The 18,261-nt window shown below is 30.8% G+C and overlaps 1 protein-coding gene across 1 annotated transcript; it reads right to left on the bottom strand.

Annotated features, from left to right (window-relative positions):
* Positions 1–441: 441 nt before the first annotated feature.
* LOC148308399 (fatty acid hydroxylase domain-containing protein 2-like) lies at positions 442–11,654 on the bottom strand. The gene is made up of 7 exons (XM_088261780.1): positions 11,542–11,654; positions 9,122–9,245; positions 8,058–8,131; positions 6,121–6,296; positions 4,420–4,592; positions 2,669–2,941; positions 442–813 (listed from the first exon to the last, which is right to left on the bottom strand). Exons 1-7 carry the CDS (start codon positions 11,588–11,590, stop codon positions 672–674), a joined length of 1,011 nt encoding a protein of 336 aa, XP_088117906.1. The 5' UTR covers positions 11,591–11,654; the 3' UTR covers positions 442–671.
* Positions 11,655–18,261: the final 6,607 nt, after the last annotated feature.

An 18,261-nucleotide genomic window follows, 5' to 3' on the forward strand; every position in this document is an offset into this window, starting at 1 on the left:
TATATATATATATATATATATATATATATATATATATATATATATATATATCGATCACGAGCACGATCGGCAACCGCTCGGGGTCAAATAAATATTATTGAAATATTATTTATATTTTTAATATTACCCTGGACTGGTAGGGCTGATCACCTTTCCTTCATGTGGTAACGAACAAAATAACACTGCGTTTACATAATGCAGTGCCCTATGCACCATCGGGTGCGGATGAAGGTGTGAAGAAGAATGAATATTATATATATTATATATATATATATATATATATATATATATATATATATATATATATATATATATATATATATATATATATATATATATATATATATATATATATATACATATATATATTTATATATTATATGAATCACAAATAAAACAACATTAAATAATGTGATATAAAGAAAATTAACTACAAGGAAGTCTGTTTCTTCTTCTTCTATTTGTGTCCTGTCAGATCCCCTGTGGGACAATTCCTCCTCCATCCCTCTTATCACCACGATGTTTGCTCTCTGCCAACTCCCCACACTCCGGTAGTCTTTCCCATCATAAATGTTAAAGGTGGTATTTATCTCCGCAAAATACGTGACCCAGATGACCCTTACCCTTACCACGCAATATTAAAATAATGGATTTATAATTATTTAGATTAATTAATTGTCCGGAAAGAGCTCCCTTGCAGGAGTGAGTCCCGTGAGGAAAATGTTTCTATCAGCGACTTTAGAAAGGAAGAAATTATCGTCCGTTTTATGGAGCCTGTCCAGAAGGCCCAAATTTCCGTAAACTCCTGTGAATCTGAAATATTACAAATACGTATTTATTGAATATATCGTAGGCGTACAGGAAAAAGTGACCAACTAACAAAACGTAAAATTCAAAAAATAAAACAACTTTGTTTTAACCACTTTTAATTGGTACACTTTATCCAACCGGTTTCGACAAGAACCTTGTCATCAGCAGGGTTTATGTACTAAATTCTAAAACATTTAAATACTCAAAAAAAAATAATTGTATTTTCATATTGTGTACGGAATGCGTGGAAGTTTTTGGTAAGGGAAGGGTAATTATCTACGAGTATTTAAATGTTTTCGAATTTAGTAGATAAACCCTGATGATGACAAGGTTGTTGTCGAAACCGGTTGGATAAAGTGTACCAATAAAAAGTGGTTAAAACAAAGTTGATTTATTTTATAAATTTTATAAAATGTGCCACAAAGAAGTAAATGTGCGAAAAATATTCAAGAAATGAAAACGTTAAATGTTCAGGAGGGACATTTAAGTCACTTTTGCTTGGCAAGAAAATAAACATCAATGCAGTTAGTCATTTTTTACACATCAATATATTATTATACTTCCAAGTTTAAAATCCTTTGGGATTTTTTTCACGGCAATATTAAGCTAGTAATATATCATATAGTCAATGATCACGTTTTTGTAAAAAAATGCACTGGGTCACTTTCTCCTGTATGACTACGATATACGAGTATGTGCGTCAAAAAGATGTATGATAGATGTTCTAATGGTGTTATAAGGAAATAGTACAAGTCTGAGGTAAGCATTATCGATAAAATTACGAAATTCTTTTATGTAATTGTATTTATTTTGAAATGCTCTGTCTCGCGATAATATCTTATTCTCTTTTTTTATAAGATTCAGTTATATCACGAAACGATGCCGCACTCGCATTTTTTTAATGTCAGCCTTTTTTCGAAACATTGTTCTTGAATCACTGGAATTTCGCTAGAGACATCTATTGGCGAGATGAAAAGAAGCTGTTTATTGAGCAGAAACTCTTTTATAAGTTATTACTAGTGATTCAAGAACAACGTTTCGAAATTGGATCATTTATATATTATATATAGAACTTCCAAGAATTTGAGTAGTGTGGTTGTCAATCATGGGTAGAATTGGTGAATGTTACACATGTGTAAAGTGATTACTTAAACCAGCCTATGACGGTCTAAGACAGCCTAAACACGCTGACCTACTGGTCATACTGGTGTTCTCACCAGCGTGTAATGGTCAGCGTGTTTAGCTACCGTCCTGGAGGTTCCGGGTTCTATTCCTCTAGACTGGTCCCTGAAGCACAGGAGTGATTCTATTCAATTCAATTTAATTCAATTCAATTAAATTCAATTGAATTTATTTAATAAAAAAATAATAAATACATTACAAACAATATTCAAGGCGTATATATTATAATAAAAGTAAGCAATAAGATTAAAGGTGTAGAAGAATCCCGCTTCGGAAAACTCCTTCGGACACATGGAACAGATCAATATCCAATGTGATATTGTTCAAAATAGCGGTAGCTCTTCCTACAGGCATAACCATGGGCAGGTTGGTCCTATGTATAGGAATGTGAAACAATCTATGCCGACGCTGTCTTAGGTAACTATCGGGAACATACAGACCAATGCTCTGGATAATTTCAGGATTATCGATCATACCGCGCAACAATCGATAAAAATGCGTAATCAAATACACATTCCTTCTAGTCTCTAAACTATTGTAGCCAAGCACCTTGATCACCTTGCCTTCATATAATTAACGATCAAGATAACAATGCGTCAATACGATGCAGTGCCCTATGCATCATTGGGTGCGGATAAGGGTTAGAATACTAAATAATTATTTTATGATAACTTACTTCATATGATGGAAATCGTGATATTCAGGGCTCGGTCCGAACGGAAGGTGGTACCCGGAGTGATCCAAGACCGCCACAGATGTCCCGATCACAATCCAAATCCACGACACCAAGGGGTGAGAGTCTAGGAGCGTCATCCCGGTCGAGATGGGGATCATATTGGCGAGAACATGCTCCACAGGGTGTGAGTACATCGCGACGATTGCTATCGGAGCGGTCCACTCGTGATGCTGCTTGTGAATGTACTTGTAGACACTACTATGGTGTAAAAACCTGAAATGGTAATAATTCATTATAACTTCTTCTTCTTCTCCCTCCCTTCTTGACGTCACGTGAGAATGTGTTCCTGTCTTGGGCAGCTCTTAACAGCGCCCCAATTATATATTATCCCCAGCCAATCTCGTATATTGAATTTTAATTTAAATTTTACTTAGTAAATACCACTATTTCTAAAAATCTAATGTGCCACGTACGAATTTTGATGCATTCCGCATCATTTTCAAACACCGCATGTGAAGCCAAGTCTAAATTAAAATTTAACTCTAAAGAGTCCGACCCAACTCTAGCTTTACATACGGTGTTTGAAAATAATGCATCGAAACATGTGTCACTAGATTTCAAGAAGGTGAACTTAAATAAAAATAGGATAGATTTTACTACAAAGTGACTGCCGAATCAATTAATTACTCGTGTATTGAACTTGAGTGAGGACTTATCCGATATGGGATCCGTATTAGTTCATAAGGAACTCTCGCGAGAGGTTGTATCATATATTTAAGATAAAAATAGTAAAGGACATTGGTACCATATACCAAGGTAGGACACAAAATACCGAACCCTCTTCCAGTGGAACAGAAGGCCTGTTGACGACAGTCAAGGGTCCAGTTTCTCCTAAGGAGTTTTACTTGGTTTTCTCTCATTAATGAGCGAATGCTGAAAAGTTCCTGATTGGCCCACACTAAATTATCCTCCCTATTCCCAACGCAGATTAAAATAAAACATATTTTTAGCTACAATAATCAAAAATCCACTAATTGGTCTAATAAACCTTGTACATATTGAGCAAGGTAAATAATAAATGCAACTCCCATCTAAAATAAATAATCGCATATTCCGAAGCCAGGAGATGTGTCTCTTGCCCACGCCTCGTTAACTTTCTTGTATTTTGGGAGTAATACGAGTAGCTCGTACTTCTGTCCTTTAAGCACACGCCCTAGATAAGACACCTTCCGGAATTTGATATCTATCACTACCCGGAATTTTACCGTCCGGCAGTCCGGTTTTGAAAAATGAAAGCGACTACGACAGTTTAGCGTGATCGAATTTACGCGCAACGTGTTCACGCACCGATCAAAATCACCGATCCGAAGAAAGATGCACAAAAGCACAAGCCAATCCAATCCAATCATCGTGAAGTGCCGGACGGTAAAATTCCGTGTAGTGCACGAACTGTCTTCTTATTCATGCTCTTTGGAGCACATTCATATTATTCTACGATGTAGCCAATTATAACTGGAGACATCATATTTAAGATTTTAATCATTGTCGTATTAAAAATATTAATAAAATAATATCAGACACTAGATCATTTACATCTAAGGATGATGTCAATATTATAGGTGTCTCAACTTGACATGACTATCGTTTTTTTATACTCGTATTAATGGATCTCAGAAAATCCCAGCATCTAGCTCTAGGTATAAGGTGGTCTTTAAAACACAATACATCAAATAAAAAAATGCATGCTTTACCTGTGTATGTAATAAAACATCGACTCGTGAATGTTGATTATTATGATCAAGTGGAGTATTGCAGTGTGAAATGGAGGCAGGGTCCGCATATCATTGAAATTGGTTCTTAATTTTATCAAAACATATGTAAAGGCAATGGATACCACTTGATTTATAAGTATCGCTTTTATAGTCTAAAATGAAAATGAAAACCATTAAGACTATATATTGTAAATATTTAACCATTCACACTGTAACTCCTTACGTTCAATATTTATTTTGATTGGCAGTGACAGGTATATTGAAAGCTTTTAAATGTAAATTCACAGTTAAATCGGGATACAATTTTATATTGTTTCACATTTTTAATAAATTTCGCAACTTAGTTAAAAATTGCTTTGCAAGAGCAAATCTGTCAGGAAGCCTAGATACTTCTGTATCAGATCTGGGCATGCGGTGGGACAGCTTTCAATGTAACTCCTTACAAAATGATAATTGTTAATATCTTCATTTTAAATTAAAAGCCCCGTTAATTTTGTGGTACTGTAGAGATCTTCTTTTCATTCATCGTTCATTTAGTATAATGCGGTATTAACAGCCCATATTTCTTCAAAAAAGAGCAAAGAGCCGCGCTTACTGCCAATTGCAACTGATATCGGACGATGATATCTAACTTTTGTGGCCATGGATGTACGGTTTGGATCTCACAGACATGTGGTTCCAACAGGTCGGTGCACTTTCCATATTATACAGGTTTTTCACATCAAATTTGACGTTTTACAAACCAAATTAGATGCCCTATAAATCAAATTGGACGATTCTGTCATAGTCTGTGCCCACGATGTGTATAGAAGTTTTCAGACAAGAGTTTCAATATAACTTTAAACACATTTTTATTTTATTTTTATAAAATACAAAATAACGTCCTATTAACATTGTAAAATGTCTAATTTTTTTTATACACGGCTATTTTGATTTGTAGGGGGTCTCAAATTCAATCTGTAATACGTATAATTTGAAGTTAAAAACCTGTATAAGAAATGTTGAATTTATTGGATGAGAAGTTGGAGGTAACTCGCGTGGTAGCGATATCAACTGTCCACCGAGATCATGCCACTGTTTTCTGTGGGGCTATTTGAATTATCTGGTCTATGCAGACAAACCACAGATGATGGCCCGAAGCCCAACAAAGCTCGCGTTCTTCATGAAATAAAACCCCATTTGTGCCAAGATGTCTTCTGAAATAGCTGTAGGTGGCCATTCGGCTGATTTTTTGACATCTCAACCTATGTTGATGTCAAAAAATCAGCCGTATTATGAAGCCATCTATATGAAGAAGAATATAGAAGTCTGGTCATTTACGGGGCTTACGACCGTGTTACATTCACCAATTGTACCCATGATTAACAAATACACTAATTAACTTCTTGGAAGTTCTATATATGTTTATGATTCAATTATGAAACATAATCACTAGAATTTCACTAGAGACATCTATTGGTGAGATGTAAGAAGCTATTTATTGAGCAGAAACTTTTTCATTTGTATGTGAGGTCCAAATCCTGGATTATAATCACACACATGAGACAAACGATAGAAAACAATTTATTATTTTAGCTTATATTTTTTCCAGATAATTTATTAACTTTGTTGTTAAGAAATTGTATTCCACAAATAATACTTTTGTTGTGTATAATATTACTCATTGCTGTAATATATTACCTTAATTAATTTCAAGTTGTTCGGTGGCTCATTGTGACCGGGCTGTGTTTTGTACCTTCTTAAGAAAGCTGGTTTGTTGGTCATATCGGCGAACACAAACGGACTAGCCACGACCCAGAATGTTGTAATTGCAATTACGTTTGTCGTGATAACGAATAGAGTTTGAGGACTGTCTCCTGCAATCAGTATTTATTATACATATGCATGTATATATATATATATATATATATATATATATATATATATATATATATATATATATATATATATATATATATATATATATATATACAAATATTATTAAAACAGAAGTATAGGGGAGAGGGTAGTTTTTCTGCACATAGGAGATATTTATATCAATATTATTTTATAGAAATCTCAAAAAAGAAGAAGAAGATTGAAGTCATGAAAGGGCTTACGATCTGTCATAGGTTGGTTTAAGTGATCTACCCATGATTGTTATATTCACCATTCTACCTATGATTGACAAATACACTACTTAAATTTTGGAAGTTTTATTTATGCTTCAATCAAAAATATTTCGGTCGCAATACTAATTCTGTAATAAGCAAGTTTTTTTTTATTGGTAGAAACCATCAATATTTTTCAGAAACATTAACTCTTGTATTCTTCTTCATTTATGCTGAAATATCATTAAAATCTTATTTTAAATTTTTGATAAGTAGATCAAAATCCATAGTATGTGAACACAAATCTGGACACACTCAGAATGTTAAAAAAACGTATTTGAAATTGAGATGAACAAGTTATTAATGTATTAACTAGAAAAATTATTGACTTTTTGTATTATTTTTCATCGAGATTGGGAAATGAAAGATGTTTTAAAGTAAAACAAAAAGAGAAATCAAAGATCTCCTTCAATACCATACAGTTTTGCATAACTTTAAAAAAAACAACGTTTTTATACACTAATTGAAGTAGAAAGGCATATTGAACAAATGTAAATCACAACATCTGAATATTTTTTAATTGCTAGGCTAGGATTACGTACGGAAATTAACATGTTAATATATTTTGTATATTAAAAGCATTGTTAACTTTGCGGTATGGTAATATAACACTCTCCTGAACTTTCATCCTTCACTTTATGTAATACAACTTTTCAACAAAACAAAAGTTTGTTTAAAGTTGTATTACACAAAGTGAACGATGAATGATAAGAGACTGTTATCGTATTATCTTCGTAGTGCAGATAAATTTATCAAACTTCTAGCAATACCTGGATTAAAAATTCCAAAGTAGATTTGTGATTTTAATGATTCACACGCACACACACATTTTCTCTCATAAATACGTGTTTATTTGCCAGATCTACCCTAAATATTTTTTACTAATCTTTATGTTTCTGTTGTTAAACTAATGAACTAATAATTGGCTTGCTTAATGTATATATTTAAATGTTTTGTTTTACATATGTTGCTGTTGTTAACCCAAATAAAAAAAAATGAATGTCCAGAAATAATGTTAAACTCTACGTAGTTAAATAGTAATCTTCGATATGGAATTATTGACATCATGAGGTCTAAATTAAAGGTATTTTAATTGATTCTATTGTTTTTTTTTATAAATATTTTTCTGGTTTGTTAAATTTAATTTCAGTTAAAATATACATCAAACTAAAACGCTTGTTTTAGACCATTTGTGAGTTTATCGATGTAAACACGACTAGTTTCGAAAAATACAAATGTTCTTAAAACAAGTCGTGTTTATATAAATAGACTCAAAAGTGGTCTTATATTAAAAAGTGTTTTCTTTTTATATTTCAATCGTCACGTTATTCTAAAAAAATAATTTCTAATCAATAAACAACATGAAATGCTAAATGATTAGTTCCAGGTGTTTGTTCTTGCGTGTATGGGATTTTTTTATGTAGGCATTTTTTTGACGGGAATGTCTTATTGTAGTTAGAAATTTACCTATTGCATCAATCAATTTATCCCATTGCTTCTGGAAAATATCATCAGTGATATCCCAATTCCTCGATAGATACCTGTAAAATATATTTTTTTCATTAAACATGCAATTCAGTAAGCGACCGGCTACGCGAGGATCTACACGTGACTCCACACACATTTAAAAAAATTGGTAAATGATTTTTTTTAGAATAGATATTGAATTTTTTTAAAAAAAAAATTTTAACTCCTTACTTTTCAATAATTCTTTTCTTTTCAAACCCATATATTTATTTGGGTTTAAAACTTTTTTCAATACAAAAACGGTGTTTTAAGCTAAAAATTCCATTGCGTTTAAATGTAACTGGGTTTCGAGAATATAATGTTGCGGGCTGTCGAATATTTATTTATTTATTTTATATTAGAAGTTTTACTTTTATCAGGCGCATTGTTTTACTAAAATGATATAATTTTGAAGAAAATTATCAATTGAGAGGTTAAGTAACAAAAAAATATTCTAACAGACTTTTCAAAAGATTGTATTGTTTTGTAACAACACGCAAATATTGTACCTACATTAAAAAATGAAAAACAAAATATTTACAATTTAAATTAGCTTATTTAAATTCATTACCTTCTAAATGTTTTATTTGTTGTGTAAAAATGGAGATTTATATGTTTTGTAAGAATAATATATTTTTTTTTATGGAAGAGTAAAGTTTTTCTTGAGTAACTTTCCTACAGTATAAAATTCATATATTATTATTTCTAAAAATTTCGTCCGCCTCCGTAGTGTAATGGTCAGCACGCTCGGCTACCGTTCTGGAGGATCCGGGTTCGATTCCCAGGGGGGGGTAAAAATAAAATATGAGTGATTTTTTCACTGTAATATTTATTCACTGGTACCTGAAGCGGAGGGCTGATCACCTTTCCTTCATGTGTAAACGATCAAGATAACACCGCGTTTATATGACGCAGTGCCCTATGCACCATTGGGTGCGGATAAGGGTTTTAGTATTATTATTATTATTTCTAAAAGCAAAATTTCGTTACATATTATCGAATATACAGGTTATAAAAATATTTACCATAAAAATACACTTTTAGCTGCCAGTGCTCCAAAAAATGCCAATACATTTCCAACAATGGTTTGGATCAAAATAGACCTGAATGTTATGTTGACCTTTATCTTGTGTAGAGTTGACTTAGTATCTGAATAAAGATATTAAAACCATTTGTTTACTTTATCTATATAAATAGAAACATCCCGTCTCTTCATCAGGACAATCACTACAACAGCATGCAAACAATATTACCCGTCACCACCATAGCACTATCACACACTACACAAAATGTTTATCACATACGATTTTGGTCGACCCTAGGACCAACATGCATTTACCTTACATTTTAAACTCCTTTTAACTAGGGCATTAGTGCATTACAGACCTCGGCTCTTAGTGCATGTTTGTTCTGCAATCCCTAGTGCATGTTGGTCCTTGGATCGACCAAAATCGTTTGAAGCAGAAGTTACAAAAAAAAATTGGAAGAATATTTATTCCAGCCAATTGAAATGCACTATTCCTATATTTCTGAGTTTATTTTCCAAGATGACTCTCTACCTAACACTAAGTAAAAACTCCAAATATATTTTTCTAATACTGTGATTTATAATGTTTTAAAATATATTTAAAAAAATATAACACCTTTAAAATATTTTTTTGGTCAAAGAATATATGAAAATTCATGGAATTTCAACACTGGATTTTCCCGGAAATAGTCATGACCTGAAGCTTATCGAGAACTTGTGGCATAAAATGGCAATCGAAATAAATAAAATGAAGCCTTCGTCAAAGGAAAATATTAAAAACATCATCGGAAAAGTGTGGTTTGAAAATTTTTCCCAAAAAATGGTTAAATCCATGCCAAAACGTATTGAAGCAGTAATAAACAAGAAGGAACAACGACGCGACACTGATTTTGTTGGGTTTTGGTAATTGTAAGTGTAACCTATGCAATTTTATTTTAAATAAATATGTTATTTTTTAAAATCATATGAGCATAAGAAATCGAAAATCTACAAATTAACTACAAAATTATGAAGAAAAAAAAATTGGTCACTAAATTGGCATTTTTTTGGTATATCATCTTTAGAAAGTGCTGTTTTATAATTTTGACAAAAAATCTATCAAGAAATCACAACAACAAAAAAATTTTATGTATAAAAACGGATAATTTCGGATTGGAAAGATTTGACTGCTCGCTACTGTATATATACCTACATATATATATATATATATATATATATATATATATATATATATATATATATATATATATATATATATATATATATATATATATATATATATTTTTTTATATATACATATATATATATATATATATATATATACATATTTGTATGTATATTTATACACATATATAGAAAATAAATCCTAAATACCAATAAACACGGTAAAACCATCAAATGTACCCCAAAACTCTATTTTAAATACTTTACATTTGGAACTAAAAATTAATAATATGAACCAACCCCCATAATTAAATGAGCCGATTGCTTTTTAAACATCCACCAAATAATATAATTAAAAATATATAAGCAATTTCACGCTATTTTTGGGGTGTGTAATTAATTACATATTTTGTGAAGATAAATATTATTTACAACATTTTGAGTGTGTCCAAATACTTGTTCACAAAATCTGGATTATCTCCAATTACAGGAGTTATTTTCATATTATTTTTTGACATTTCATCAAAGATGAAGAAGAATATGGAAGTCTGGGCATTTACGGGGCTTACGACCGTCATAGGCTGGTTTAAGTGATCACTTTACACACGTGTAACATTCACCAATTCTACCCATTATTGACAACCACACTACTCAAATTCTTGGAAGTTCTATATATATGAACCAATTTAGAAACTTTGTTCTTGAATCACTAGAACTTCACTAGAGACATCTATTGGTGAGATGTGAAGTGATCACTTAAACCAGCCTATGACGGTCGTAAGCCCCGTAAATGCCCAGACTTCCATATTCTTCTTCATCTTTGATGAAATGTCAAAAAATAATATATAAATATTATTATTTTTAACGTATTTCTTAAAAATAAAATCTCTGAACTCAATTAGTGAAGGGAATATAAGAATCTAAAAACCACAACCACATATCGACGGTGTACTGGCAAAAAACGTTTTTTGAAAATATGCAATTTTGACTTAATGATGTAAGTGCATTAAAAAGTTTTCAACGTTCTTTACAGTAGAATAATACACTAGGTGGTTTTAAATGTCATTAAAATTCAAGAAAATTCAAGTTTAATAGCGGGTATTTTCTTCAGGCCGAAAGCTTTAAATAACAGGGATTTTAGAGTTAACTTTTATTGCCAGTATACCCACGACATATAAAGAGTGTACATTACTAGAAAGAAATAATATTAGTACAGGAAAAAACAATAATATTTTTTAAAAGGGTAACTCTTACCTCCAGACATCTGTTTTTCCTCTTTGCCATTTTGATACGTGGCTTGCATATCAAAGGTTAGTCAATGTTTTGAAATCTAATTAAACGAGGTCGTTTGAACAGAGCTATGTGGGTCTATCTCGCCAACTGAGTGTACAGAGAAACATTTTGTATATTTAATTAAGATCTACAAACTGAGAGTACAAAAAAACACTGTTTACATTTAAAAAAAATACTATTTAATTCATTAAATAAGCCTACAAATGTATACATTTATGTAAATACACTCAAATGATAAATGATCTAAGTAATACAAGTATCAAATGTCTTCATCATTAAAAAAAGAATCGAATAATTTATTTCTTTGAAAATATGTACATAATTGTCAACCTCAAAAAAGTATTACAAATAAATTTTACCGAAGGAAACAAAAACTCTTTCAGTATGTATTCCTTTTTTATAAATTGAAATAAATATATTTTTTACAACATTTTGAGTGTGTCCAAATACTTGCTCACAAAATCTGGATTATCTCCAATTACAGGAGTTATTTTCATTTAATTTTTGACATCTCATCAAAGATGAAGAAGAATATGGAAAGAAGAATAAGAAAGTCTGGGCATTTACGGGATAAAAATGAAAATGGTATTTTCTGGCGTTTCTCATGTGTGCGATTATAATCCAGGATTCGGATCTCACACACTAATATAAGAGTTTCTGCTTAGTAAAAAGCTTCTTTACATCTCACCAATAGATGTCTCTAGTGAAGTTCTAGTGATTCAAGAACAATTTCTTCAGGTTTCTAAATTGGTTCATATATATAGAACTTCCAAGAATTTGAGTAATGTGGTTGTCAATAATGGGTAGAATTGGTGAATGTTACACGTGTGTAAAGTGATCACTTAAACCAGCCTATGACGGTCGTCAGCTCCGTAAATGCCCAGACTTCCATATTCTTCTTCATCTTTGATGAGATGTCAAAAATCATATATTTTTTAATAAACATGTTTTTATTTTATTTAACGCACTAACGCATACAAAACCCAAAATTTCTTTTTTGGAAAGACAGTGACAGGACATTAAAATCTATTTAATGTTAATTCACAGTAAAATGAAGATACAATTTTGTTTCACATTCTCTATAATTTTCGCAACTTGGTTCATAAAACAAATGTTTTGCAAAAGAGGGTATGTCAGGAAGCCTAGATGTTTTTGTATCGGGTCTGGGAACGCGGGAAGGACAACTTTCAATAATCTAAACACGTGTCACAAAATTGTAACACGTCTTTCGATGCACTCAATATCTTTGTCAATTTTTCTTGTATTTTCTTCTCTTGGCTTCCAACCATCTTTACAAAAGATGGGCCATGTAACATCACAAATCGGTCTATCAACTACAATAAAGGCGCTTCGTTTTAGCCAATTTTTTTCGAAAATTTCTTACAATTTTGGCTGAAGACAACCACTTTAAAAGTATCATAAGTTTTCAATATGTTCCAGTTTTGTTCCAGCGTAAAGCGTCCCATTTCTGAAATACCAAACATAAAACTAATTTTCTGTCAATTTGCGATTCGTTATATCTTTTAAACATAAAACAATCGGAAGTTCAAATTCCAAATTCCAAATGTATCTCAGATTTAAGATGGACAGATTTTTTTAGTACACGTGCTTATGTACACCGCTCATATCACCGCCTATTCTCCTCAATCCTCTGTGGTAGCAATGCTTTACTTTCAAAACATTTAAAATGATTTATTGGCTTTTAAAATGGGAAAAAAACTTCGTCCCAAAATCGCGGGTGAGTTAAATGGTTATAATTGTATGTATATATAAATATATATATATATATATATATATATATATATATATATATATATATATATATATATATATATATATATATATATATATATATATATATATATATTTATATATATATATATATATATATATATATATATATATATATATATATATATATATATATATATATATATATATATAAATATATATATATATATATATATATATATATATATATATATATATATATATATATATATATATATATATATATATATATAATACGGGGTGTCTTATAATCCTACGTATCCCTTTTAAGGGGTGTTAGGCCAGTTTATTACTCACCTAAAATTGAAAATATGACTTCAGTAAAAGTGCCTTAGTTTTCCATATTTTTCCACTTTTTTGAATTTCCAAAAAAAATCCGCTTTATGAATTAAAAAAGCAATGTCTTTTTTTGTCATATAATTTTTTTACAGGGTGGAGAGTCAAAGTCACCTAAAGATTTATTTTAAAATCATTGACCGGGCAATTATATTTTTTTCCCGCCAAGGCGAGCAAATAATTGTAATATTTTGGACTGTGATAAATGTATTCAGCATTATGAAACAAATATTTCAATATTAAAATATGTAAAATTGAAAAAGTGGCACACAAAAAACTGATCTAAGATGTACGGGAAATTCATTAAAGTGGAAAAATCTGGAAAACTAAGACACTTTTATTGAGGTCATATTTTCATTTTTAGGTGAGTAATAAGCTGGCCAAACACCCCTTAAAAGGAAAACGTAGGATTATGGGACACCCTGTATATAAATATACAAATATATATATATATATATATATATATATATATATATATATATATATATATATATATATATTTATATATATATATATATATATATATATATATATATATATATATATATATATATATATATATATATATATATATATATATATATATATATATATATATATATATCCAAAATATTATTAATTCTTTTCTCTATCATACATTTTCGGTCTCACAGGTCTACCTAATATCTTCGTATGGAATCGTCCTCTCTATGATAGCCCTGAGGCTTAATATCATCATTATTTTTATGTCTTCTTTTTATCTTTTCTGTATATCTTTATCTTCCTTCTCTTTTTTATCTTTCTTTCATTTCGTTTGGAGAAATTAAAAGCCACTTTATGATCTATAAAACATGTACAAAATAAGTAAGGTGAGTAACAAACGCAATTCCCATCTAAAAAAAACCCTCAAGACTTTCGATTCCGATATTCTAAGTAGGTTTTTTGTTCTGATTGTGTCGGCTCTTGTCTCCACTACATACGTCAAGATTAGTCTTACGTATGTTTCGAAGTGTAATAATATGTAAATTGATAATATATTATAAGCTTATTAGTCTAAAGCCGGCCTGGCCAACCCAAGTTGCACCCCGGGCCGTATTGACGGCCTAAAATTTCCCCAAGGGCCAACACATACAAGCATTATACAATTATCGTTTGAATAAAAAAAAAAACAAAACGACAACCAGATGTAAAAAGGAAACACGCATTGAACCAACAACATGTATTTGTGTTGTAGGTAATTAACATAAAATTGTTTCAACAATAAAAAAGTATGTTAACAATAAAAATTATTAATTAAGACATATAAATCAAACAATATTACAAACTTTGTTACAAATAAAACCAATTATCAGTGCGAGATTTGGGATTCTTTTCACTTACCTAATTAAAAAACTGGTTACCTTAACTGGTTTTCCAGATTTACGTCTGTTATCGACGCCCTATTTTAATTTTTATCATATTTCATTTTTGAAAAAAATGCTTCACAAACGTATGTATGTAGATCCAAAGGCAATAATATTTTTTTCAGCAAAACATCTTATATACTTTAGGAATCGTGGGGTATATATTTTTTTAGTTTACTATTCGATTGTAGGTTTATTAATTCCATTCGTAGGGTTTCTGAAACAGTGGAAACGTCGGCACTAAATGGAAAACTAAACGTCTCAAATGTTTTCTCATAATTTACCAGTTCTTTAAAACGACAATTAAGTTAGGTAGTTAGGTTTTCTTATCTCGTCAGAATATTTTGAAAAATTATTATTTTGCCATTCTTTCCACATTGGTAAATGTTTTGAATTATTATTTTTAAGTTTGCCTTCAAACAACAATAATTTCATTTGGAACGCTTTAATCAAATTAAAAGCACCGGTCGTGTCGAAAGCTAAAGAATACGCTTTAAAAAAATTAATATGGTACCGCACATTCAAGTTTTTTTCTCCGACAGTTTCAGCTCAAGCGATAGTGAAGAAACGGACGCAAAAACTCACTTTTCCTACTAAATTATAACGTCAGAAATTGTACTAATTCAACTACAAAAATATTCTAAAATAAAAAATATTTCATTCAATATAAAAATCATCACTCATTACCGCAAGCCACATGTTAAAGCGCCGCGGGTTGACCAGGCCTGGTCTAAAGGGTATATGATTAATTTTTCATAAAAAAAATGTTAAAAAAAAGCGTACCACCGCGTACTGTAACAATCACGTTTATCGATTGGAGAAATGAGTAATCATGTAACCCATTGCATATTTTATAGCATAAAAAAAATCTGCTTCATTTTTAAAAATATATCGGCCAAAGTACGTACGAATTCGTTGTTATTATCTGTCATACAATATTATAACAAATAACCACTAATTTCTTGAATGTTTTTCACAGATACTTTGTGGCACATTTTTATAAACTTTATTAAATAAAACAACTTTGTTTTTAACCACTTTTTATTGGTACCTTTTTTCCACCAACCGGTTTCGACAAAAACCTTGTCATCATCAGGGTTGAACATGTATAGATATAGGTATCAAATACATGTATAGGTATCAAAGTGATAGAGGTATCAAATACATGTATAGGTTTCAAAGGTATGAAATACATGTATAGGTATCAAAGGTACATGTATAGGTATCAAAGTGAACGTAGAACGATAAGGAGAGTGTTATATTACCACACCACAAACTTAAGAATACTTTTAACATACAAAATATAAGATACCACTATTCATATGGGATAAAGATATGAAATGAAATCATGGGGCTATTTTATGAGTACACATAAGATAATGATACAAATTCTGCAATATTCCATAATGTAAAAATGAACCGTATTACTATGTTATACATTAAAAGGGAAAAAACGAAATTGGATTTTAAACATATAATATAACATCCCTTCCACTCGTCGAATTTCGTGGACGGATATCATCATTGTCATAATTATCAATTTAAAATTTATCTAATAATGTGGTTTCGCTTATTTTCCTGTACCAAAAGCTCTTTTTCCCCTTTATTAATAGCCGTAGCCAATTTGTACATAATATGTACAAGGAAGTATGAACAAAGATGAACATATAAAACAAGGAATTATGCATCAGCCTGAAATATTGTAATTATCATTGCTTTATAGTTAGGAAGTGACATATTCCAGATATCGACATGGTTTGCGAAATCATTGCCGAGGTTTTCTCTTCGGTGTTTAGAAGTATTAAATCCAGGCTGTTAGGCTGTTATAACAATAAAATATTTGACGGTTTCTCGTGTTTCTGGTTGGGGCATAAATATTTATCAATTGCAATAACAAGGGACAGTTTAAAATATTATTTTTAATTTTTTATAAGTTAATCTGAAGAAAACGTTTTCTTCTATCACTCAACTTACTTATTTATAAAACTATATGCAAAGTAAATTGTTTACAGTATTAACTTTATACCATGAAATAAATACTAGACATATTCGAATGATGCGATCTATTTCAGATATATCTACCTCCATCATCCAATTATAAATAGTTATTTTCTTCGTAGATTCGTATTTAACCTTAGATTCCTGATCTATCCTACTAGTGACGTTATTACTAAATATGCGTAAAAAATAGGACATAAAAAAAATAAATAAAATAAAACCCTTATCCGCACCCCAATGGTGCATAGGGCACTGCGTCATATAAACGCAGTGTTATCTTGATCGTTTACACATGAAGGAAAGGTGATCAGCCCTCCGCTTCAGGTACCAGTCCAGGGTAATATTGAATAAAAATGACAGTGAAAAAATCACTTATATTTATTTTACCCCCCTGGGGAATCGAACGGTAGCCGAGAGTGCTGACCATTACACTACGGAGGCGGACAGTAAAAGGCGGAAAATACAACGGGAATAAATAATATATACTTAAATACTATTTAGTTATTTAGGAAATAATAGTTACATTCTTTGGGCTTAGATCATGTAAAAATGAAATATATTAAATGCACATTAAAGCCCAGCATTCCTGAAGTCGTAATTCTAAAAAACAAAAAGAAATCCAATATACGTTCTTTAAAAAAAATAGGCCTGAGTAGATAAGTGACCTCTCATATAGTCTCCGGTGGAATGGATGCGACTTAACGAATGCTGGGCCTTAAGAAGGTACCGTGAAGTAGCGGGCGCAGGAAAAACGCGAGCGTTGATTTTTCCCGGAATCTTCATTTTCTTGTCGTAATTTTTACGATACTTTAGTATTCTAGGGTTAATGACTTTACGGATAATGGAAGCAGAGTTGTATGTTAATATTTTTATGTGTTTCTGTGTTTTGGATCATATGTGTTAATGGCGATTTGTGTGTTTTGGTGGATATTTAGATTTTTATTTCTACTCAGTAAAAAGTTTTCTCATCTCACTATAGATGTCTCTAGTGATATTCTAGTAAATTTAAGCAATATGTATCGAATATATAAATATATAGAATTTCAGAGAATTTGAGTAATGAGGTTAGTCATGGTTAGAATGGTGAATCACTTAAACCAGCCTATGACGGTCGCAAATGCCCCGGACTCCCATATTCTTCTTCATCTTTGTTGAAATGTTAAATAATAGTATT

The sequence above is a fragment of the Brachycentrus maculatus genome, unplaced genomic scaffold (genome assembly GCF_059751285.1).
Source record: "Brachycentrus maculatus isolate JH-2025_06_01 unplaced genomic scaffold, ASM5975128v1 h1tg000166l, whole genome shotgun sequence".
NCBI lineage: Eukaryota > Metazoa > Arthropoda > Insecta > Trichoptera > Brachycentridae > Brachycentrus > Brachycentrus maculatus.

What these genes read in the sequence shown, in the direction of transcription:
- LOC148308399 (XM_088261780.1), bottom strand. Translation starts at nt 11,590, where the DNA reads ATGCAAGCCACGTATCAAAATGGCAAAGAGGAAAAACAGATGTCTGGA. An exon ending in GGAAAAACAGATGTCTGGAG is followed by an intron (nt 9,246 to 11,541) that starts GTAAGAGTTACC and finishes ATCTTTATTCAG; the next exon opens with ATACTAAGTCAACTCTACAC. An exon ending in ACAACTTGAAATTAATTAAG is followed by an intron (nt 4,593 to 6,120) that starts GTAATATATTAC and finishes TTTTCATTTTAG; the next exon opens with ACTATAAAAGCGATACTTAT.